Here is a 24,163-nt window from a genome sequence, read left to right as displayed (position 1 = left end):
TTGTTCAGTAGCCTGATGGTTTGTTGATCAAGATCCCAGTTTTTCTTAGCGGTAGAGTTGCTGCCTTACAGCACCAGAGACCCAGGTTCTATCCTGACTACGGTTGTTGTCTGTGCGGAGTTTGCACATTCTCCCTATGACCAAGTTGGTGTTCTCCTGGTGCTCCGGTTTCCTCCCACACTCCAAAGTCCAGTTTGTATTTGGACTTTAGAGTTTGGTTTGCACCATTATGGTTACCTGATATTAGTGATTATTAATTTATGGTATTATTGATCATTGTGCATTTATTTGTGTGCTATTCTGTTAATGGGCTTGCAAATACACAGCAAGGAAGGATTTCATCATTCTGTTGCTGGTACATGTGACAATTAAACACTCTTGACAGTGTATTGATATGTGTGGATACGAGTGTTCGGCTTGATGTTGTTTGTGTGTGGAATCCCCAGATTCCTCTCCAAAATAGCTCATGCCTGCGAAATCAGTAAAACCTCTTGTAGCGTGACAATGATATCCAAGGATACAGAAGAAAAGGAACACAGGAGGCCAGTGAAAGCACAATTGAGTTAAAGAGACAACCACAAGATGAAGAGAAGGGATTCTATAGTGTGCTGAGAAAGTAGGACAAATGTGGAGTCTTTTCCAATTCCAAACCCGTCACTACTTTTATAATCGAGTCTTAGTTTAGTTTAGTTTATTGTCACGTGCAGTGCAGTGAAAAGCTTATTTGTGCCTGCTATCCTGTCAACTGAAAGACAATACACGATTAAGAAACATGTAGCCAGGTACATGGATAGGACAGGTTTAGAGGGATATGGGTGAAATGCAGGCAGGTGGGACAAGTGTAGATGGGACATGTGTAGGGAGGAACCGCAGATGCTGGTTTAAACCAAAGATAGACACAAAATGCTGGAGTAACTCAACGGGTCAGGCAGCATCTCTGGAGAGGAATGGGTGACGTTTCGGGTTGAGACCTTTCTTCAGACCGAGGGACATGTTGGCCGGAGTGGGCAGGTTGGGCCGAAGGGCCTGCTTCCACACTGTAAAACTCTATGACTCTACGACTACAGTCAAACAGTCTGCGGTGTACAGATACAGGATGAAGGGAATGGCGTTTAGTGCAGGATGAGGCCTTACCTTGCAGGCTGCCAATGTGGTTACGTTGCACCATAATACTCAGCTGCAGGACCAGCTGAGGGGCACTTTTAAGGAAGGTTTCCAACAGGCGTAGCATGTTGATATCAGCGCTTTCAAACATCATCCTCCAGTAGAAGTGTCTCCGCTCGTGCTCTCTATGCCAGCGGCTCTGAATCCCGAGATACATGGCCCTGAGATACCTGTTCAAAGCACAGAAGTAACATGCAGGGCGATTAAGTCAAAGCCAATAATCAATTGATCGCAGCGCTGGCTCAAGATGGCGGCATCTATCATCACGGATCCCCGCCATCTTCTCACTGCTACCGTCCGGGCAAGGGGGCACAGAAGTCCGCAGTCCCACACCGCTAGGTTCAGGAACAACTACTATCCTACAGCCATCAGGTTCTTGAACCAATGATGGACACAAAGTGCTGGAGTACCTCAGCGGGTCAGGCAGCACCTCTGGAGAAAAACGGATAGGTGACGTTTCAGATCGGGACCCTTCTTCAGTTTGAAACATTCAAACATAATGTCACCTATCCACGTTCTCCAGAGATGCTGCCTGACCCATTGTATTACTCCAGTATTTTGTATCTATCTTTGGTATAAACCAGCATCTGCGGTTCGTTTTCCATAAGTTCATAAGTGATGGAGGCAGAATTAGGCCATTCGGCCCATCAAGTCTACTCCGCCATTCAATCATGGCTGATCTATCTCTCCCTCCTAACCCCATTCTCCTGCCTTCTCCCCATGATTCCTGACATCTGTACTAATCAAAAATCTATCTATCTCTGCCTTAAAAATATCCATTGACGACCTCCACAGCCTTCTGTGGCAAAGAATTCCACAGATTCACCACCCTCTGACTAAAGAAATTCCTCCTCATCTCCTTTTAGGTAGCGCAGCGGTAGAGTTGCTGCTTTACAGCGAATGCAGCGCCGGAGACTCAGGTTCGATCCTGACTACGGGTGCTGCACTGTAAGGAGTTTGTACGTTCTCCCCGTGACCTGCGTGGGTTTTCTCCGAGATCTTCGGTTTCCTCGCACACTCCAAAGACGTACAGGTATGTAGGTTAATTGGCTGGGTAAATGTAAAAATTGTCCCTAGTGGGTGTAGGATAGTGTTGATGTACGGGGATCGCTGGGCGGCACGGACTTGGTGGGCCGAAAAGGCCTGTTTCCGGCTGTATATATATGATATATGATGATATGATATGAATTCTGAGGCTGTGACCTCTAGTCCTAGACTCTCCCACTAGTGGAAACATCCTCTCCACACCCACTCTGATTCTACCTTGGCAACAGGACACTATGGCCTACCTCTTGCACCACCATTGACTTGTCCAGAACTGCCTGAAGATAGATCTTAAATATCTTACCTCACTCACACTCTGAACTTTATTTAATATCTTTTAGAACAGTGGGCCTTCCCAAAGCTGATGAAACACTTTTGAATTGCAGTCACATTTGCATTTCAGGGGAGAAGTGGCAGCTAATTTGCACAAAACCAGTTTGCAAATAGATGTGATAATGAGTGCCCAATCTTGGAGATGTTTCGACTGAACGCAGATGGCAATTCCTCTGCACTAACATGCAATGATGTCTTTCAGATCCACTCAAGGACAGCTCAAGTTCAAGTTGAGTTTCTGGTCATATGTAAGAGTAAAGTGAAGGACAGGTACAATGACAAGTCTTGCTTGTAACAGCATCACACGCACATAGAAAACGTAGAAAATAGGTGCGGGAGGAGGCCATTTGGCCCTTCGAGCCAGCACCGGTTACTGAATTAGAAGACCAAAACTGCACACAATACTCCAGATGTGGTCTCACCAGGGCCCTGAACAACTGCAGAAGGACCTCTTTGCTCCTATATTCAAATCCTCTCGCAATGAAGGCCAACATTCCATTGGCTTTCTCCACTGCCTGCTGTACCTGCATGCTTACTTTCAGTGACTGGCGTACAAGGACACCCAGGTCTCGCTGCACAGAGGCTGAGGGAAACACACACACACACACACACGTTATACCCAAATTACACATAAATCCCACATAACATTCTAAAAGAACGAAGACTGTGCCAAAGTACAAGACATCTGTGCAAAATCATAATTAGAAAAAAAAACAAGTTCATAGTAGTGCAAGAGGTGTTCTGTTGGTGAGTTAGGACCAGCATTACGCAAAAGTTCACAAGTTATAAGAGCAGAATTAGGCTATTGGGCCCATCATGTCTACTCCGCCATTTATTCATGGCTGATCTATCTCTCCCTCCTAACCCCATTCTCCTGCTTTCTCCCCATAACCCCTGGCACATTTACAATTAAGAATCTGTCAATCTCCGCCTTAAAAATATCCATTGGCTTGGCCTTCACAGCTGGCTGTGGCAATGAATTGAACAGATTTACCACCCTCTGACTGAAGAAATTCCTCCTCGTCTCCTTTCTAAAGCTGTGTCCTTTTATTCTGAGGCTGTGGCCTCTGGTGCTAGACTTTCCCACCAGTGGAATCATGTGCAGGTTGGTTCAAGATCCTGATGGTTGTAGGAAGTAGCGGTTCCTGAACCTGGAGGTGTGGGACTTCAGGATTCTATCCTGAACCTGGTGGTGTGGGACTTCAGGATTCTGTCCCGGCCCGATGAGAAGTGGGGCGACCAGGAAGGTGGGGATCTTTGACGATAGATGCCGGTTTCTTGAGGCAGCGCTCAGTGTAGATGCCTTCGATGGCGGGGAAGGCAGTGCCCATGGTGGACTGGGCTGCAGCCTCTGGCGTTCCCCAGCATTGGAAGATGGTGGGTCAAGCCGTTCAATGGACCTTCAGTGCCGTGCCAAACCGCCAGGCTAGATGTTTGTGCGAAGGTCCCTGCCCAATAACCTCATCCTATAAACCTTCTCAGAGACAGGAACGGCATGAACTGAGCCACAGCCGAGAAATGATCATTACACGGCATAGACAGTGGAAGAGTGCATCACAGGACAGCCCCTTTGGTCCATGTCGAACACGATGTCAAGATGAATGAATCTCCTCTGCCTGCACGTGATGCATATCCCTCCATCCCCTGCGTATCCACGCGCCTGTCTAAAAGCCTCGCACACCACTATCATATCTGCCACCACCACCCCAGGCAGCTCGTTCCAGCCACCCACCACCTTCTTTGGGAAAGAAACTTGCCTTCCACATCTCCTTTAAACGTTACCCCTCTCACCTTAACGCTACACCCTCTGGTCTCTGTCATTTCCACCCTGGAAAAAGGTTCTGACTAACGTTTTAGTGCAGTAGTATAAATATCACGGGAAAGTATTCTTCTATTTAACGTGGTACCTTTCCCTTCAGTGCCAAGTGCCAATCTTTGTGAATTATTTTTGTAATAATGGAGAAAGATCAGAACAGGAGGAGTATTTCTTATGTAGGAAGATAGATTTATTTGATTATCTGTACCAGCACAGCACTGAGTTATCCATGGGCGATGGGTGTAAATCTCTCTGATGCACTTTGCTGCCTTCTTCAATTTTTACGAACTTTCCGATAACAAATCAAGAGTATAGAATAGGCTTTCTGCTTCTTGAAGGTTATTGAGCCAGTTATCTTTCCATTTTATTATGTACAGACATAACCCTAAAAAAGCCACACGAAGATAACCAGACTAAATTAGTCGCCGATATAAAGATGATGATGTCGGGTGGGGCATGTGAAAGCTCGGTCAAAAGTGGGAATCACGGAAAACATGACAGAGACTCAGGTCACCAGGGAATTCCCGAGACAGGAGCTGAAACCAGCAAAAACCAACAAAAGATAGACACAAAATGCTGGAGTAACTCAGCGGGACAGGCAGTATCTCTGGAGAGAAGGAATGGGTGACGTTTCGGGTCGAGGCCCTTCTTCAGACTGAGAGTCAAGGCAGAGGGAGACATTGAGATATGGAAAGGTAAGGTGTGAAAACACAGATCAAAGGAGACGATGAATCACAACAATGTAGAATGGTTCAAAACCAACCAAATGTGTAGAAAGGAACAGCAGATGCTGGTTTACACCAAGGGTAGACACAAAATGCTGGTGTAACTCAGCGAGTCAGGCAGCATCCAGGCTGCAGTCTGAAGAAGGGTCCCTACCTGAAACGTCACCTATCCATGTTCTCCTGAGATGCTGCCTGACCCGCTGAGTTACTCCAGCACTCTGTGTCTAAAACCCACCCAAAGGAATGAGGACAGGAAGGCACAGGAATGGGGAGATGAGAACTTGCAGAATCAGAGGAAGTCACAGGAGTACGTGCCCCGATCAGCGTCAATGCTGCCGGAGTGGAAATGGTTGGGAGCTTCACGTTCCTTGGCTTACATTATCAGGAACGATCTGTCACGCATCTCTGAGGGCTCCAAGGATTACTGCACCCAGGCCCCGGCAGGCTCGGCCATCGCTCCGCTGAACACCTCCGCTCAGTCCGCCTAAACCTACCTGATCTCCTGGTTGCTTCACTGAACACCTCCGCTCAATCCGCCTCAACCTACCTGATCTCCCGGTGGCTCAGCACTTTAACTCCCCCCCATTCCCAATCTGACCTTTCTTTCCTGGGCCTCCTCCATTGTCAGAGTGAGGCTCAGTGCAAATTGGAGGAACAGCACCTCATATTTCGCTTGGGCAGCTTACACCCCAGCGGTATGAACATTGACTTCTCTAACTTCAAATAGCTCTTGCTCTCCCTCTCTCTCCATCCCCTCCCCCTTCCCAGTTCTCCCACCAGTCTTACTGTCTCCGACTACATTTTATCTGTTTGCTTTTTTTAAACTTTCTCCCAATTAACAATGATCTATTCTACATCTTCCTTGATCCCCATTCCCTTTGTCCTATTTTCACACCTCACACTTCCTTATCTAAACACATCCTCATCTACCTCCCACTCCCCTGACATCAGTCTGACGAAGGGTCTCGACCCGAAACGTCACCCATTCCTTCTCTCCCGAGATGCTGCCTGTCCCACTGAGTTACTCCAGCTTTTTGTGTCTATCCTGGGTTTAGAGACTGGGGAGAAGGTGGGATAAATGTAGAGGTGGGTTGGAAGTCATCAAAGATAAAGATGAGAGAGATGGAGCAGAGAAAGATGGATATTTAAAAATATAAAAACAGTGGTTGACATGAGCGGGTTGTTATAAAATGGCAAACCCATGGAAAAGTGTATAATGCAGAAATCTTACTTTTTAAAATCTTACATTTAAATCATATTCTAACTATAAAGTCCATCGAATAATTGGAGTTGTATAAATATTCAAGAACTGCTTTTCCATTTCAATTTGATTTGCATGGCTGTGAAATCTGCAGGTTTATCCCACTTTACAGAAACGGCCACTTCATTTACATTTTCTTTTAAATGCACGAAGATCAAGCCGTAAAATATATTTTAAGAACTGCACAAGCTGCAGAAAAAGCCCCTACTGCTGAAACGTGGGATGAGCTCACCCTCCACAGCATTATTTACACCACTTGCGGAAGGAAAGTTGGACGGTCAACAGTTTTGTGTGCAAGGGGTCAGGAGATCAGGTGGAGAATTGGATTGATGCGTTGAGGCTTGCCAGGAGTCAGGAGAGTGAGCGGAGAGCAACGCGCAATGATGCTCCTGTACATCGGCAAGACCAAGCGCAGGCTCGCCCAACACCTCCCCTCAGTCCGCCTAGGCCTACGTGATCACCCGGTTGCCCTCCCCTTCCCACACTGACCCCCTCCCCTTCCCCACTCCCCCTTCCCTTCCCACACTGACCATTCTGTCCTGGGCCCCCTCCAATGAGGCCCAAGGCAAATTGGAGGAACAGCACCTCATATTTTCCTTGGGTATTAGATTTTTTTTAAAAGATTTTTTAGATTTAGAGATACAGCACAGAAACAGGCCCTTCGGCCCACCGGGTCCGTGCTGCCCAACGATCCGCGCACATTAACACTATCCTACACTATCCTACACCCACTAGGGACAATTTTTTTACATTTGCCCAGCCAATTAACCTACAAACCTGTACGTCTTTGGAGTGTGGGAGGAAACCGAAGATCTCGGAGAAAACCCACGCAGGTCACGGGGAGAACGTGGCATGAATATTGATTTCACCAACTTCAAGTAACGCTTACTTCCCCTCTCCCTCTGTCCCTCCCCCACCCTAGTTCCCCGACTAGTTTTCCCTCTCCTCCTGATTAATTTTAATGTTTGTATGCCCCTCAGCCAGCAATGAAGCCTTCTACATTTCCTTGATCATCGGCTGCTTTGATCTGTTGTTTTCACACCTCACCCTTCCACATCTCCGTGTCTCCCTCTCCCCTGACTCTCCGTCTGAAGAAGGGTCTCGACCCAAAACGTCACTCATTCCTTCTCTCCAGAGATGCTGCCTGTCCCGCTGAGTTACTCCAGCATTTTGTGTCTATCTTCGATGCTCACTGATGCGTGAGCACGTTACCTCTGGTCTAGAGCATTCGTACTTGCATTTGCTTTCACTATGACTCCACTGGACCTGGTATCTGGCAGTCCTCCATCTGCCAGTAATGGACAGGAGAGCCAAAGGTGAAGACAAATGCAGTCTCACTCCATTTCTAGTTAATATGGCACCAACCTTGGCTTATCCAATGGGTGGGGGCATGATTGAAACTGGCAGTCCCCCAACAACCACTCCAGCCAATGTGCTGTGTGTAAAAAATATTACAACCCTTTAGAACAGTTTTAAATGACCTCCCCACAGGAGGTAGTCAATAGTCAATAGTCAAGTTTATTTGTCACATACACATAAGTGTGCAGTGAAATGAAAGATTACCCACAGTCCAACAATAAGAGCAATAAAAATAAGCAATAACACACACAATCATAAACCAACACCAAACAAAAAGAAACATCCATCACAGTGAGTCTCCTCCAGTCACCTCCTCACTGTGATGGAAGGCCAGAATGTCTTTTCTCTTCCCCTGCCGTCTTCTGTTGTAGTTGCCACGTTTCAGGCCGCGCCGGACGGTAAAAGGTCCGCAGTGGGCTGACCCAAGCCCCGAGATCCGGGGCAGACGAAGACTCTGCAAAACGGCAGCCAGCATCGTCAGAGACCATGCTTCATCTCGCTGCTGCCACAGGGAAGAATTTCCAGGAGCCTGAAAACCATGACCATCAACGTCAAGAACCAGCTTCTTCCCAACAACCATCGGGCTCTTGAACACTGCACAACACTAACCTCAGCAGCTGTGCTCTTCCACGGACTGTGTCTTTGGTTCACTACGGACTTCTGTGTTTGCTCTATTACGGTCACTTGGCATTCTGCTAATCCATTTATATGTTTGATGATTATATTTACAAGTAAACATTCTAATTGGACAGCTCTCCACATGCACAGTGACACAGCTGGTAGAGCTGCTGCCTCACAGCGCCAGAGACCCGGGTTTGATCCTGACCTCGGCTACTGCCCGTGTGGAGTTTGAACGTTCTCCCTGTGACCGAGTGGGTTTTCTCCAGGTGCTCTGGTTTCCTCCCACATCCCAAAAACCTGCAGGCTTGTAGATTTATTGGCCTCTGCAGAAGATGTCCCTAAATGATGAGAAAGTGGGAGGACATGGAACTGGTTATAAATCAGAGCATCGAGTATAGAAGTTGGGATGTAATGTTAAAATTGTACAGGGCATTGGTGAGGCCGAATCTGGAGTATGGTGTGCAGTTCTGGTCGCCAAATTATAGGAAGGATGTCGACAAAATGGAGAGGGTACAGAGGAGATTTACTAGAATGTTGCCTGGGTTTCAGCACTTAAGCTACAGAGAGAGGTTGAGCAGGTTGGGTCTTTATTCTTTGGAGCGTAGAAGGTTGAGGGGGGACTTGATAGAGGTTTTTAAAATTTTGAGAGGGACGGACAGAGTTGACGTGGGTAGGCTTTTCCCTTTGAGAGTGGGGAAGATTCCAACAAGGGGACACAGCTTCAGAATTGAGGGACAAAAGTTTAGGGGTAACATGAGGGGTAACTTCTTTACTCAGAGGGTGGTGGCTGTATGGAATGGGCTTCCGGTGGAAGTGGTGGAGGCAGGCTCGATTTTATTATTTAAGAGTAAATTGGATAGGTATATGGATAAGAGGGGATTAGAGGGTTATGGCCTGAGTGCAGGTAGATGAGACTAGGTCAGGGAGAGTGGTCGGCGTGGACTGGTAGGGCCGAACGGGCCTGTTTCCGTGCTGTAGTTGTTATATGGTTATATGGTTATATGGTGTGATTAGGGTTGCCAACTGTCCCGTATTAGCCGGGATATCCTGTATTTTGGGCTAAATTTATTTGCCCTGTAGGGGATCGCCCTTGTCCCGTATGAGGCCTGGGGGACGCTGTAGACCCGGATGCTGTAGGCCCGGACGCTGTAGGCTCAGACGCTGTAGGCCCGGATGCTGTACGTCCAGACCCTGTAGGCCCGGACACTGTAGGTCCAGACACTGTATGCCCAGACGCTGTAGGCCCAGACACTGTAGGCCCAGACGCTGTAGGCCCAGATGCTGTAGGTCCAGACATTGTAGGCCCGGACGCTGTAGGTCCAGACTCTGTAGGCCCAGACGCTGTAGGTCCAGACACTGTAGGCTCGGACACTGTAGGTCCAGACACAGTAGGCCCGGACACTGTAGGCCCAGACACTGTAGGCCCAGACGCTGCAGGTCCGGACACAGTAGGCCCGGACATGGTAGGCCCGGCGGCCCGGGCGTTGCCTGATGGAGGTTACGTAGTAACCCGCCTCCCGGCCCGGGCGGCCGCCATTGGTGGAGCGGGAGCACGTGGCCGCTGGCTGGGTGAGGTCACGTGGGGCGTGGCGCGGTGATGTCACCTTGTCCCTTATTTGGGAGTGAGATAGTTGGCACCCATGGGTGTGATCGATGGTTGGCATGGACAAAGTGGGCCAAATGGCCTGTTTCCATGCAGTATCTTTCGATCAATCACATGAGGCACATTGAAAATTTTAAGAGCGTAAATCGTGAAAGGCAGTGTATTATATAAAGGGACCATTCTGTTGTATATCTGTGTTGGACAGTTTTGATTGCAGGTTTAAAGCTGCAGCATCATTTTTAGATTTCTACACTCAGGAAAGTTCACAGATGACTCCACCATTAAGCAGGCTGAAGGAAATGTAATGCCTGGTATTGAGGAAGCAATTTGCCACAGATGGTTAACCGGCACATCAAGAAGCACGTGAAGTGTTCCTAATTCTGTTTGATGTCTGTGGTGCAGTGGGGTGAAGATGACAGCATTTATTCAAGGCATTGTCAAATTTAGAAACAGAAATGCACGTCATTACAAATGTATTTGGCTGTGTTTCTGCTTGTTGCAGTCGTTCCATTTGCTCTTTTTACATGTAAATATAATGCTGTTTGTAAGGCTGGTAACAACAACGATTTTCGTTTGTGTGGAGTGTTTCACAGACAAATGTGCCCCAGGAGGTCTCACCAAGGCCAAAGGCCACAACATAAAACCAGGAGACAAAAAACCTGGTCCGTCCAACATAGGTCTCGGTCCGTGCAATTAATTGTCATGGACGTCTCTGGAATGTGGGAGGAAACCCATGGGGTCACGGGGTGAACGTGCAAACTCCACTCAGACTGAACCCGAGGAAAGAGGCCCTTCAGCTGACCGAGTCTGCATCGACCAGCGATCACCCTGTACACGTGAGTGGCAATTTATCCCACATTCTCATCCACTCTCCACACCCTAAGGGCAACTTACAAAGGGCCAATTAACCTACAAACTTTGGGTCGTGGGAGGAAGCCGGAGCACCCGGAGGAAACCCTTGCAGTCACGGGGAGAACGTGCAAACCCCACACAGACAGCACCCGAGGTCAGGATGGAACCCGAGCTTCTTTCGCGGTGAGGCAGCGGCTCTACCCGCTGCACCTCTGTGCCGTTCCAACTTCACGAAGTGGAAACTCAGTTCCAATTTTTCGTTTTTTTAAAAAGAAAACACTTTCAGTGAGCCGTACACTGCAGAGATAATAGGCAATAGACAATAGGTGCAGGAGGAGGCCATTCAGCCCTTCGAGCCAGCACCGCCATTCAATGTGATCATGGCTGATCATTCTCAATCAGTACCCCATTCCTGCCTTCTCCCCATACCCCTGACTCCGCTATCCTTAAGAGCTCTATCCAGCTCTCTCTTGAATGGATTCAGAGAATTGGCCTCCACTGCCTTCTGAGGCAGAGAATTCCACAGATTCACAACTCTCTGACTGAAAAAGTTTTTCCTCATCTCCGTTCTAAATGGCCTACCCCTTATTCTTAAACTGTGGCCCCTTGTTCTGGACTCCCCCAACATTGCGAACATGTTTCCTGCCTCTAACGTGTCCAACCCCTTAATAATCTTATACGTTTCGATAAGATCCCCTCTCATCCTTCTATGATCCTAATTTTTCTTTTGTGACTTGCGTCAGGAAACCTGTACTTAAATAATACTCTTTTGCGCACCCTGTCATTTTGTGCTGAAGCTAGCTGCTTTTTAAATGTCTGGATGCACAGAGTCGGGCCGTGTCAGCATTCCCAGCTAATCCGTTAGGACAGGGGCACTCACTGCATGTTAATGACACATCAGAAGACACTTTGCAGCCCCTCTACACAGTCAAATTGGTGAATGTCAAAGCTGATAAATCTACTGCCCCTTCTACACCTTTCAGCTGAGACATCAACACCAAACTTTAAAAGCGCATTTGCACTCAGCTTCTGTCTGATTTTGATACATTTTATAGGTTTAGCAATGAAATGGTACATTTACAACTGGGCAGAATTCAGGAGTCTGAAGAAGGGTCCCGATCTGAAATGTCACCGATCCATATCCACCAGAGATGCTGCCTGACCTGTTGAGTTACTCCAGCACTTTGTGTTCTACGCAAGATTCCAGCGTTCAGTTCAGTTTTTTTGTCACGTATACCGAGGTGCAGTGAAAAGCTTTTGTTGTGAGCTAGCTATCCAGCCATCCAGCATCAGCAGGTCCTTGTGTTTCCCTTGAGATGTTGTACAATTATGTTGAAGCTGTATCATTCAATGGAAGTACAAGTAATGAGCATGTATATATATATATATATATATATATTGCTGACATTGGACTTTGTGCCTGGAACTGTTAGACTACAACGTTACAGTGGATAGTTTTAAGGCAGAGATAGATAGATTCTTGGTTAGTAAGGGTGTCAGAGGTTATGGGGAGAAGGTAGGAGAATGGGGATGGGAGGGAGAGATAGATCAGCCGTGATTGAATGGCAGAGTAGACTTGATGGGCCGAATGGCCTAATTCTACTCCTATTACTTTTGACCTTATGACAATGCTGAGAACTATATTCTGCATTCTGCATCTTTGTCTTTGCTCTACCTATTGTACTTGATTTTGGCTTGATTGTATTTATGTGCAGGATTTTCTGATTTGAGTGATCGCTTGCAAAACAAAGCTTTTCACTGGAACTCGGAACGCGGGATAATAATATGCATGTATTACAACTAAACTTAGATATACACATGACCGGTTCCATTATGGTCAGTCAGGATGGACCAGAGACTGGAGACACTGGGAATCTTGAGCAAAACACAACATACTGGAGGTTGAGCTGCTGCCTCACAGCGCCAGAGACCCGACTTTGATCCTGACGACAGGTGCTTGTCTGTGTGGAGTTTGTACATTCTCCCCGTGACCTGCGTGGGGTTTCTCCCGGGAACTCTGGCTTCCAAAGACATACAAGTTGTAGGTTAATTGGCACAGTAAAATTGTAAATTGCCCCTAGTGTGTGTGTTAGTGTGTGGGAGGGTTAGTGTGCGGGGATTGCTGGTCGGCAAGGACTCAGAGGCCCAAAAGGCCTGTTTCTGTACTGGATCTCTAAACTAAACTAAACCCAACGGGTCAGGCAGCGCCTGTGGAGGGAATGGACAGATGATATTTCGGGGTCAGGTCCCTTCTTCAGACTGTGTTGGATCCTCCACAATGGCCACTCAGTGAACCTGGGGAGACCCTGTCACCTCAACATCAGGGAACAGGTTCAAGGCTTGCTGGCCCAGCGTTGTCACTGTATAGACTACAGAAACAGATGACTGAACAACATTCAACAATAACAACTTACAATAAAAAGATTTAGAGATACAGCACGGAAATAGGCCCTTCGGCCCACCGAGTCTGCACCGACCAGCGATCCCCGTACATTAACACCATCCTACACACATTGGGAACAATTTACAATTATACCAAGTATGCAAACCCAAGCTAATTAACTTACAAACCTGTACGTCTTTGGAGTGTGGGAGGAAACTGAAGTTCTCGGAGAAAACCCATGCAGGTCACGGGGAGAACGTACAAACCCCGTACAGACGGCGCCCGTAGTCAGGATTGAACCCTGGTCTCTGGCGCTGCAAGGCGGCAACTCTACCGCTGCGCCACCGTGCCGCCCCAGGTGAAATTAAAATGTTACCGCACTCATTGTCCTAGTGATAGTGTGGATACAGGCCCTTCGGCCCAACTTGCCTATACCGACCAACATGCCCCATCTGCACTAGTCCCACCTCCCCGTGTTTGGCCCATATCCTTCTAAACCTACCCTATCCATGTACCTGTCTAAATGTTTCTTCAACGTTGCTTACTTAACGTTGTTACTTAAACTCTTCAGATTAAACTGCAGCGCACTTCAGTATAAGAAGGTGCATCTTAATAGAAATGTTTCTTCAACGTTGCTTACTTAACGTTGTTACTTAAACTCTTCAGATTAAACTGCAGCACACTTCAGTATAAGGTGCATCTTAATAGAAATGTTTCTTCAACGTTGCTTACTTAACGTTGTTACTTAAACTCTTCAGATTAAACTGCAGGGCACTTCAGTATAAGAAGGTGCATTTTAGAAGGTAGGCACAAAATCCTGGAGTAACTCAGCTGGTCAGGCAGCATCTCTGGAGAGAAGGAATGGGTGACCCAAGGGGTCTCGACCCGAAATGTCACCTATTCCTTCTCTCCAGAGATGCTGCCTGACCCGCTGAGTTATTCTAGCATTTTGTGTCTACCTCCGATTTAAACCAGCATCTGCAGTTTTCTTTCATACACATAGATGCATCTTAATATTGCCTTTTAAAACCCCAGGATCTCCTGAACTGTTTCATGCACCCTGCCTCCTATAAGCTTTGTCACACTTAGTGAAGCACAAACTGTGGCAGCAAATTGTGGATGACAAGTTCCTATAAAAAGCAACAAGATAATTGCTTAATAATCTGATTCATACGTGAGATTTACATTAGAGACACAAAGCACTGCAGATGCCAGAGCAATAAAAAACAAAGTGCTGGAGGAACTCGGTGTGTCGAGCAGCATCTGTGGAGGCAAAGGGGTAGTTGACCATTTCAAGGCACACCCTACATCAGCCGTAGATTAGAGATGCTACAAAATGTATCCGGGATTGGTCAATAAATACATTGTACAGTGGTGGCACCCGTCAGTCTGAAGAAAGATCCCAACCTGAAACATCGCCTGTCCATCCCCTCCATAGATGCTGCCTGACCCGCTGAGTTCCTCCATCACTGTGTCTTCAGCTCACGATTTCAGCATCTGCAGTATCTTGTGTCTCCATTTATAAATTGTTTGTTCTTTAGGCTTTTACATTGTTATAAACATTGTTATAAGGGCGGCACGGTGGCGCAGCGGTAGAGTTTAGTTTAGTTTAGAGATACAGCGTGGAAACAGGTGCTTCGGCACACCGAGTCCGCGCCGACCAGCGATCCCCGCACATTAACACAGGCCTTGTATACACTGGGGATAATTTACACTTACACAAACCCAAGCCAATTAACCTACAAACCTGTATGTCTTTGGAGGAGAGGAAACCAGAGATCTCGGAGAAAACCCACGTGGTCACGGGGAGAACATACAAAATCCTTACAGACAGCTCCCGTAGTCAGGATTGAACCCGGGTCTCTGCTGCTGCAAGCGCTGTAAGGCAACGACTGTACCGCTGTGCCACCGTGCCACCCCAGTTGCACAGCGGTACAGCGCCGGAGACCCGGGTTTGATCCTGACTACGGGTGCGGTCTGTCTGGAGTTTGTACGTTCTCCCCGTGACCTGTGTGGGGTTTCTCCGGGTGCTCCGGTTTCCTCCCACACTCCAAAGACGTGCAGGTTTGTAGAATCATGGCCTTCTGTACATGGTCCACAGTGTGCAGGATAGAACTAGTGAACAGGTGATTGATGGTCAGCATGGACTCGGTGGGCCAAAGGGCCTGTTTCCAAGCTGTACCTTTAAGCAACTGTTATAAGTAATTAGTTCTGCTCAAATGATATGTTTATATTCATACTAATGTGCAACAAAGAAAATGTATTTAAAATAATAGAGATTCAGTGTAAGACTGTTATTTATTCCTGAAGAAGGGTCCTGACCCGACATACCTTCTATCCATTCCCTCCACAGATGCTGACTGACCCACTGAGTTCCTCCTCCAGCACTTTTTTAAAAACTCACGATTCCAGCATCTGCAGTTCTTTTGTTGTGCTTCCAACAAAATAAACCTGCCGAGTGGAAAGCTAAACACTCGGGAAAAACAAGGATATTAAAATATATTGTTCAAACAGCACTAGACACTTTGCAAGAGAAGCTTTTAGAACAGTTATCTTATTAGCCTAAATGAACCAGAAGCAGTGGTGTTAAAACTGATGCAGCAAACAGATGCAAGATCGCCTGGACTGGGTGGATTGCCAGTGTTGGTTTTAAACAATGAAGCGGCTGAGAGTGAATGAAAACAGATGACACTTCAGATTCTCAATCTCTTTGCTTTCCCCGGTTAATGTTTGGTGAGGGGAAAGCACTTTTAAACAAATTGCAAGCAAGGCATCGCTCATGTATTGATGTCTTTGTGGGAGCAGCCTCATCCTTCGCTGAACGAGTGCAAGCAGGCCATTTGAAGATGGAAATTTTGCCAGGACAAATAGCTGAAACGCGGGGAATGTAGATTAAATCTCCAGCCGGACGCTCAGGAGCAGAAATGAAGTCCCAGCGACTGGGAAATACAAAGCTGGAGAGGACCCCGCGGAAGGTGTCGACTGGGGCTGTATGATTGACTCAGATGGAAGCAGGCAGCGTGAACAACAAAGGCAGGGAGACATAGGATGCTGACAACATACAAGACGTAACTGAGAATAGACACAAAGTGCTGGAGTAATTCAGTGGGTCAGGCAGCTCCTCTGGGGGAAATGATTAGGTGACGTTTCAGGTCAGAACGGTGATTTAGATGTGCTTTGAATCTCTGCCATTCGATATGATCGTGGCTGATCATCCAAAATCAGCACCCCGTTCCTGCTTTCTCCCCATATTCCTTGATTCCGTTAGGCCTAAGAGCCATTTCTAACTCGTTTCCATTACCCTAAGAGCCATTTCTAACTCGTTTCCATTACCCTAAGAGCCATTTCTAACTCGATTCCGTTAGCCCCAAGAGCTATGTCTAACTCAAAGCCCAAGGAGGGCTTCATGGGCGGAAGATGACGTGGGAACAGTTGTTGCAGTCACAGAGCCACCCCTCTGGCACCAGGCGCGAGGACAATCAGTGACAAACCGACAAAAACAAGAGGAATGAGAGATTGCAAACTAAAGAAAACACAGTGTGCCAGACCCCCCCAGTGGCACCATTCAAGATTTAGTGTTGCCCAGGAAAGTCCAGCATGAAGGCACTCAGCCCAAGGGTAGGAGTGATGGGCATGGACTGGAGGACCCTGCAGTTATACTAGACCAAGTGGATCTGTTGGCCCAAACCTCTCCTGCATTGGTGCAGCATCCTCTCCTCCCTCCTCCCCCATCCCTCCCCCCCACTCCATTCCACTCAACCCCCCTTATCCGCTCTCCTTCCCCCTCCCCCCCCCCCCACTCCATTCCACTCAACCCCCCTTATCCGCTCTCCTTCCCCCTCACTCCCTCCCCCCACCCTCCCCCCCCACACCATTCCACTCAATGATTTGAAAACAAGTATTAAAATGGCACAAGGTTGTTGGATTTGGCTCTTAGGGCTAACGGAATCAAGGGATATGGGAGAAGGCAGGAACGGGGTACTGATTCTGGATGATCAGCCATAATCATATTGAATGGCGGTGCTGGCCATTCTATGTTTCTATGGATCAATGCAGACTGGGCTCCAGGTAATGAACAGGTCGTGACTGCTGTGAAAATGCTTGCATCCAGGGACGGCAGAATCAACTTTCACAGGGTAAAGTAAACGCCCAGAAGATGTGATGTAGGCAAGTCAAATCTCTAAAAGAGGGATTAGTGGAGAGAATAGATTCCCACAGCAGGGAAGCAGGCCCTTCAGCCCAACTTGTCCATGCCGACCAAGATGCCCCAACTAAGCTAGTCCCATTTGCCCTAATTTGTCCCGTATCCCTCTAAACCATGTATCTGCCCAAGTGTCTTTTAAATGCTAGAAACAAGGAACTGCAGATGCTGGTTTACAAAAAAAGATACGGAGTGCTGGAGTAACTCAGCGGGTCAGGCAGCATCTGTGGAGAACATGGATAGGTGATGTTTCACAGAGTGCTGGAGTAACTCAGCGGGTCAGGCAGCATCTGTGGAGAACATGGATAGGTGACGTTTCACAGAGTGCTGGAGTAACTCAGCGGGTCAGGCAGCATCTGTGGAGAACATGGATAGGTGATGTTTCACAGAGTGCTGGAGTAACTCAGCGGGTCAGGCAGCATCTGTGGAGAACGTGGATAGGTGACGTTTCAGGTTGGGACCCTTCTTCAGCCCAAATCGTTATCCATCCACATTCTCCAGATATGCTGCCTGACCCACATGTTACTCCAGCACCTTGTGTCTTTTTTTTGGAAATCAGCATCTGCAATTCCTTGTTCACACTAGTTCTACATAACACAATTTCAGGTGATCGATGGTCGGCGTGGACTCGGTGAGCCGAAGGGTCACCTTTCTATTCTACAGTATATCTGTAAACCAATATAAACCTCACATTTTGCAAACAGAAGCCATCTCGCCCAGAGGTCAAAGAGTTAAGAGTGCGTGTGCTGGAGTCGTGTTACACCAACAACACTGACATTTACATGTTGAGATTGGCCGACTGTCTATAATTATAAATCACTGCTCAACAGCTGCAGTTACCTGGCACTCCCTTGAATGCCACAGCTAAGGATGGGACATCTTCACACTGAAGTGTGTCAGACATTCACTGAAGTACTCACTGCATCATCAGAGAACAACACTACCCTGGCCACACACTCATTTAACTCCTGCCATCGGGAATAAGATACAGGAGCCTGAAAACTGTAAGGTCCAGGTTCAGGAACAGCTTCTTCCCTACAGCCATCAGGCTATTAAACACTACAACCTCCAATAAGCTCAGAACTACAACAGACTATTATTGCACTATCATTGTTAGTTTTTTGTGCATACGTATGTGTGCATATATATATATATATGCGTGTGTGTGTGTGTGTGTGTGTATGTATGTATTTGTGAGTGTGTTGTCTACACACACTGAACTTTCTTCCTCTCTCGTTTATTATATTGTTTACACATTGTGTTGTGCTGCTGCATATAAGAATGTCATTGTTCTGCCTGTCTGGGACATGTGACAATAAAACACTCTTGACTCTTGATGGCCAAGTCTTTCGGTAGAGTCAAAGGACAGAGTACTTGCCCTGACGGCCAAAATGATTCCGTGGTTAACAACATACTTGTCAGGCTACAGGTGGAAAACTTGTGACGATCTTTTAGGAAGGAGATGAGGAGAGATTTCTTGAGTCAGAGGGTGGTGAATCTGTGGAATTCTTTGCCACAGAAGGCTGTGGAGGCCAAGTCAGTGGATATTTTTAAGGCAGAGATAGATAGATTCTTGATTAGTGCAGGTGTCAGAGGTTGTGAGGAGAAGGCAGGAGAATGGGGTGAGGAGGGAGAGATAGATCAGCCATGATTGAATGGCGGAGTAGACTTGATGGGCCGAATGGCCTAATTCTACTAACACTTAAGACCTTATAAACACTGCCACAGTGCCTGCTGGTGAACGCCACATATCATCGTTTCAATGGCAGTGTTTGGAGATATTTTATTCCAGTGCCACTTGTAAATAAAACAATTCGAGTCTGAAGAATGGTCCTGAGCCGAAACGTCGCCTATCCATGTTCTCCAGAGTTGCTGCCCGACCCGCTGAGTTTCTCCAGCACTTTGTGTCTTTTTCTGAGCCGTGAGATTGGAGTCATGAGGCAGCAGAGGCAAAGTGCCCTGACTGTGACAGAACACAGCTGCAAGGGATAGAAACAAGGATTCTGGTTAATGCACAAAAATGACACAAAGTGCTGGAGTAACTCAGTGGGTTAGGCAGCATCTCTGGACAACGTGGACAGGTGATGTTTCTTCAGACTGACGTATAGGTGGGGGGCAGGAGGGATATAGAAAGCTGGGAGAGAGGAGCGGCAGGACAAGTGGCAGAAACAAGATGTCTGCTGACAGGACAACATCTTGAAACATTGACTGCTCCCTTCTCCACAGAGACTGCCTGACCTGCCCTGAGCTTTGTCGATTTTCAATTTTCATTTCATATTCCCTGCAACTATTGGTTTTTTTTCTTTCAATTAATATTCTCACTGTAAGCACACACCTGTTTATTGCATCTCCTATAACCAGCAAAGTCTTGCAGTGTGCCTGCTTCCTGCCATATCATCATAGACACTGTATTGGTATCTTGAAGTGCCAGAGAAGGTCATTGATAGCAGGTTTACATTTATTATTGTCATGTGCACTGAGGTACAGTGAAAAGCTTTGTTTCTTATGCTATCTAACCAGATCAGGTAGTTCTCAATATTGTAGCGCATCAATTCCTCTGAGAAAGTCCAATGTCCTCCATGGGGTGGAGGTGAATCAGACAGTATCCTAGCTTATGGAAGGACCGTTCAGAAGCCTGGTAATGGATGGATGATAATGGAGTCGGCGGTTTGTGCGATGGACTGGATTCCATTTTTATTCCATCTCTAGCTACAGTTGGATGTGTGTGTTCCTCTTATACTGTATCATTTTTCCTTGCACAGACAACAATGTCGAAGACTGCACAAGTTGATCGTTAGCCGTAAGCAAAATTGAACATTTCCTTGCTTTTTTAGTTTAGTTTAGAGATACAGCGTGGAAACAGGTCCTTTGGGGCACTGAGTCTGCACAGACCAGTAATCCCCGCACACCCACACTATCCTACACACTAGGGAAAGACTTACCAAAGCCAATTAACCTACAAACCTGCACGTCTTTGGAGCGTGGGAGGATACCGGAGCATCCGGAGAAAACCCACGCAGGTCACGGGGAGAACGTACAAACTCCATACAGACAGCACCCGTAGTCGGGATCAAACCCGCGCCATTTAGAACTGAGATGAGGAAAAACTTTTTCAGTCAGAGAGTTGTGAATCTGTTCACAAGATTCAGAGAATTCTCTGCCTCAGAAGGCAGTGGAGGCCAATTCTCTGAATGCATTCAAGAGAGAGCTAGATAGAGCTGTTAAGGATAGCGGAGTCAGGGGGTATGGGGAGAAGGCAGGAACAGGGTACTGATTGAGAATGATCAGCCATGATCACATTGAATGACGGTGCTGGCTCGAAGGGCCGAATGGCCTCCTCCTGCACCTATTGTCTATTGTCTATGGCTCTGTAGACCTCTGCGTCACCCAACAATTTCCCTTGATATTTGGATCAGATTAGATGATCAAAGCAGCATTAAAGATGGCACAAAACATTTGGCATTTCATGTTGTGGTGAACATCTGCTCATCAAAAGTTGTTGTAAATTCTTCTTTAATATCTGTGAACATGCCAATGTTTATTCTCCTAATGTTTTTCCACATACTTGCTATTCCCCAATGTGAAACCTGCATTTCCAAAAGACATTTATGAGCCATGAGAAACTGTGAGCATGAATGTACAATGCCTGTAAAGAGACATCACTCCCTAAGTTGCAATGCCGTTAATAGGCTATTGACTTTGATGGTCACTATCTTACATCAGAAAAGCACAGCAACGTTGAATTTGTATTTAACGAAAATAGTATTGGGCACAAGAAATATGAACGCCCAAAGAACCCAATCTGTCAGATGCAGACAGAAGATAATGGAACTGGTTAATTATTGTCACATACAGGTATACTGAGCTAGAGTGAAAGACTTTGTTTTGCTTGCTATCCAGGTAAATCGCAAGTGCATTAGGTAGTGCAAACGAGAAAATAAACAGAGTACAGAATATGGTGTTATTGCTACAGAGAAAGCGCAAATAAAATAAAAAACTGCAACAATTGCTGTGAGGTCGATTGGAAGATCGGGAATTAATCTTTAGCATACAAGAAGTCCGTTCAAGAATCTGATAACAGTGGGGAAGTTATTCTTGAATCCGGTGATATGTGGTTTCCAGCTTTTGTGTTTTATTGCGTCGATGGGAGAGGAGAGAAGGAGGGAAACGGCGGCACGGTGGCGCAGCGGTAGAGTTGCTGCCTCACAGCGCTTGCAGCGCCGGAGAATCGGGTTCCATCACAACCACGGGCACTGTCTGCACGGAGTTTGTACGTTCCCCCCGTGACCTGCGTGGGTTTTCTCCACAATCTTCGGTCTCCTCCTTCCAAAGACGTACAGGTTGGCTGAAAGGCCCATTTCCTCGCTGTATCTCTAGAATCTAAAGTCTAAAAGTCTAAAGTTAGCAGTGTCCTGAATGAGACACCCTGGAGTACTGTACTGAAGGAAGAGTTTAAATATTGCAAGATGCCTGAAATGAAATTATTATCAACTCTGGATGAAGCACGTTATACCAAGGTCATGTTGTTTCGCTGTTTCACATGGTTGCTCGTGTTTGAAGTTTACAATAGTACTGATGTAATCTTGCAATTAAAACATTGGAGATATTTGCACATGACAAAAAAGTTATTCCCAACCAACCTGCCTCCTAGTAATAATTACCGATAATCAGGATATTAACCAAAGGAAGAAATGCGGTATGACATGTGTCCATCTTTAATACAGGAGCTTGTTCTTACTCGAGGCAAGTTGTGGCAACAGTTTTGAGTGTAATCGTCTCAACAGAATGCTATCTTATTATTAAAGATGCCTCTTCTGGACCTGGTTAAACATCGAGGTCTAGTTCCTTTCGCATCACTGTTTCCCAAATGTTTAACATCTTGAGAACAAGACATTATTGGTAAGAAAACAGAAGCCATGTTTTCTAATCCTCCCACACTGTGGATCCTGTACAGAAGCCAGGAATCCCATCACCATCTGGTGCAGTAGTGAGTGCGTTGGAAATCACTGTGCTGATAATTATCGCTTAAAACAAAAAGCAACCATCAAACACATGCTTCACACAGCTGAGCTTATGGTTGTTGTATCTTGAACAGAGTTCTCCTGAGCTGCAAGCAGAAAATGGATTTCACTTTTCACAAGGACAGCAGCGGTAGAGTTGCTGCCCTGCAGTGAATGCAGCGCCTGGGACCCGGGTTCCATCCCGACCACGGGCGCTGTCTGTACGGAGTTTGTACGCTCCCCCCGTGACCTGCGTGGGTTTTCTCCGAGATCTTCAGTTTCCTCCCACACTCCAAAGACGTACAGGTTAATTGGCTTGGGTTTGTATACTTGGTATAAGTGTAAATTGTCCCTGGTGTGTGTAGGGTGTCGGCAGAAAGTACTGAGAGAAGAGAAGGGCGGCACCGTGGTGCAGTGGGTAGAGCTGCTGCCTCTCAGCATCAGAGACCCGGGTTCCATCCTGACTTTGGGTGCTGTCTGTTTCCCTGTGACTGTGTGGGGTTTCTCCGGGTGCTCCGGTTTCTCCCCACATCCTGAAGACATGCGGGGGATTTTAGGTTAATCAGCCCAAATATGTAGGGAAATTGGGATAACATAGAACTGGTGTGAATGGGTGTTCAATGGTCGGTGTGGACTCGGACTTGGTGGGTTGAAGGACCTGTTTCCATGCTGCATCTTTGAATAAATCAATTAATCAATGATAGAACTGGAGGTTTGACACATTACAACAGGCAAGGCAGTAAAGGGATTTAAGTTTAAAGCTACAGCATGATGTAATTTAAAGAAAATCTTACATCAGTTCCGTCAAGATGTTCCATTGTAAATTGTTATCTGTGCATTTTAAATGGAATGAGTCTGTATAAACACATCACACAGTAATGACTTCTCCACCTAGTGGGATGGACACAGCCCCTTGCTGAGGGCAACAGGCAGGTACCCTGTGACAATCTCACACTCACATTTGTCAGAACCCAGAGAGATGTGAATGTGTGGGATTCTCTGCCATAGAAGGCAGTGGAGGCCAATTCCCGGGTGAATTTAAAAGAGAGTTAGATAGAGCTCTAGGGGCTAGTTGAATCAAGGGATTTGGGGAGAAGGCAGGCACGGGTTACTGATCGCGGGTCTGAAGAAGGGTCTCGACCCGAAACGTCACCCATTCCTTCTCTCCCGAGATGCTGCCTGACCTGCTGAGTTACTCCAGCATTTTGTGAATAAACGGGTTACTGATTGTGGATGATCAGCCATGATCACAATGAATCGCGGTGCTGGCTCGAAGGGCCAAATGGCCTCCACCTGCACCTATTTTCTATGTTTCTATGTTTCTAACAACACAATGGGAACGTTGAGGCGAATTATGTAATATCTGGAATAATTTGTGTGAATTAAAAGCATGGAGTTTTAATTTCTTTAATTGAAAGGAGGGGGGGAGGAGGGAGGGGGGTGAGGGAGGGGGAGGAGGGAGGGGAGGGGGAGGGGGGAGGACAGGATGCTGCACCAATGCAGGAGATGTTTGAGCCCACTTGGTCTAATATTCCTCTAAACCTTTCCTGCCTGGAGTCTCATGATAAATGGTGGCTAAATCATCAACATTTCTCCACAGACTGATGCTTCCTTCAGTCAAGATGAGGAGAGTGCCCGGAGAGTACTCAAGGACAAATCCCCATCTTCTCTTCTTTTCCTAAACAATGAAGCTAATGTTTTTCAGTAGTCCCAACTGGGGATGAAATGATAAGTTGACTGCAAACAAAAGCCAGCATATGCATCATAGCAAGGACCAACAAGGATCCATTGTTGTTCTATT

General features: G+C 46.7%; 1 protein-coding gene across 1 annotated transcript in view; it reads right to left on the bottom strand.

The window, feature by feature from the left end:
* xkr7b (XK, Kell blood group complex subunit-related family, member 7b) overlaps positions 1–24,163 on the bottom strand; it is a 104,996-nt gene that overhangs the window by 14,890 nt on the left and 65,943 nt on the right. The window contains exon 2 of the mRNA XM_078419365.1: positions 1,135–1,334. Coding sequence (XP_078275491.1) covers positions 1,135–1,334 — 200 coding nt within the window. The remainder of the gene's footprint in view (positions 1–1,134; positions 1,335–24,163) is intronic.

The sequence above is a fragment of the Rhinoraja longicauda genome, chromosome 22 (assembly GCF_053455715.1).
Source record: "Rhinoraja longicauda isolate Sanriku21f chromosome 22, sRhiLon1.1, whole genome shotgun sequence".
Classification (NCBI taxonomy): Eukaryota; Metazoa; Chordata; class Chondrichthyes; order Rajiformes; family Arhynchobatidae; genus Rhinoraja; species Rhinoraja longicauda.
This window is presented reverse-complemented; position numbering and strand designations above follow the sequence as displayed.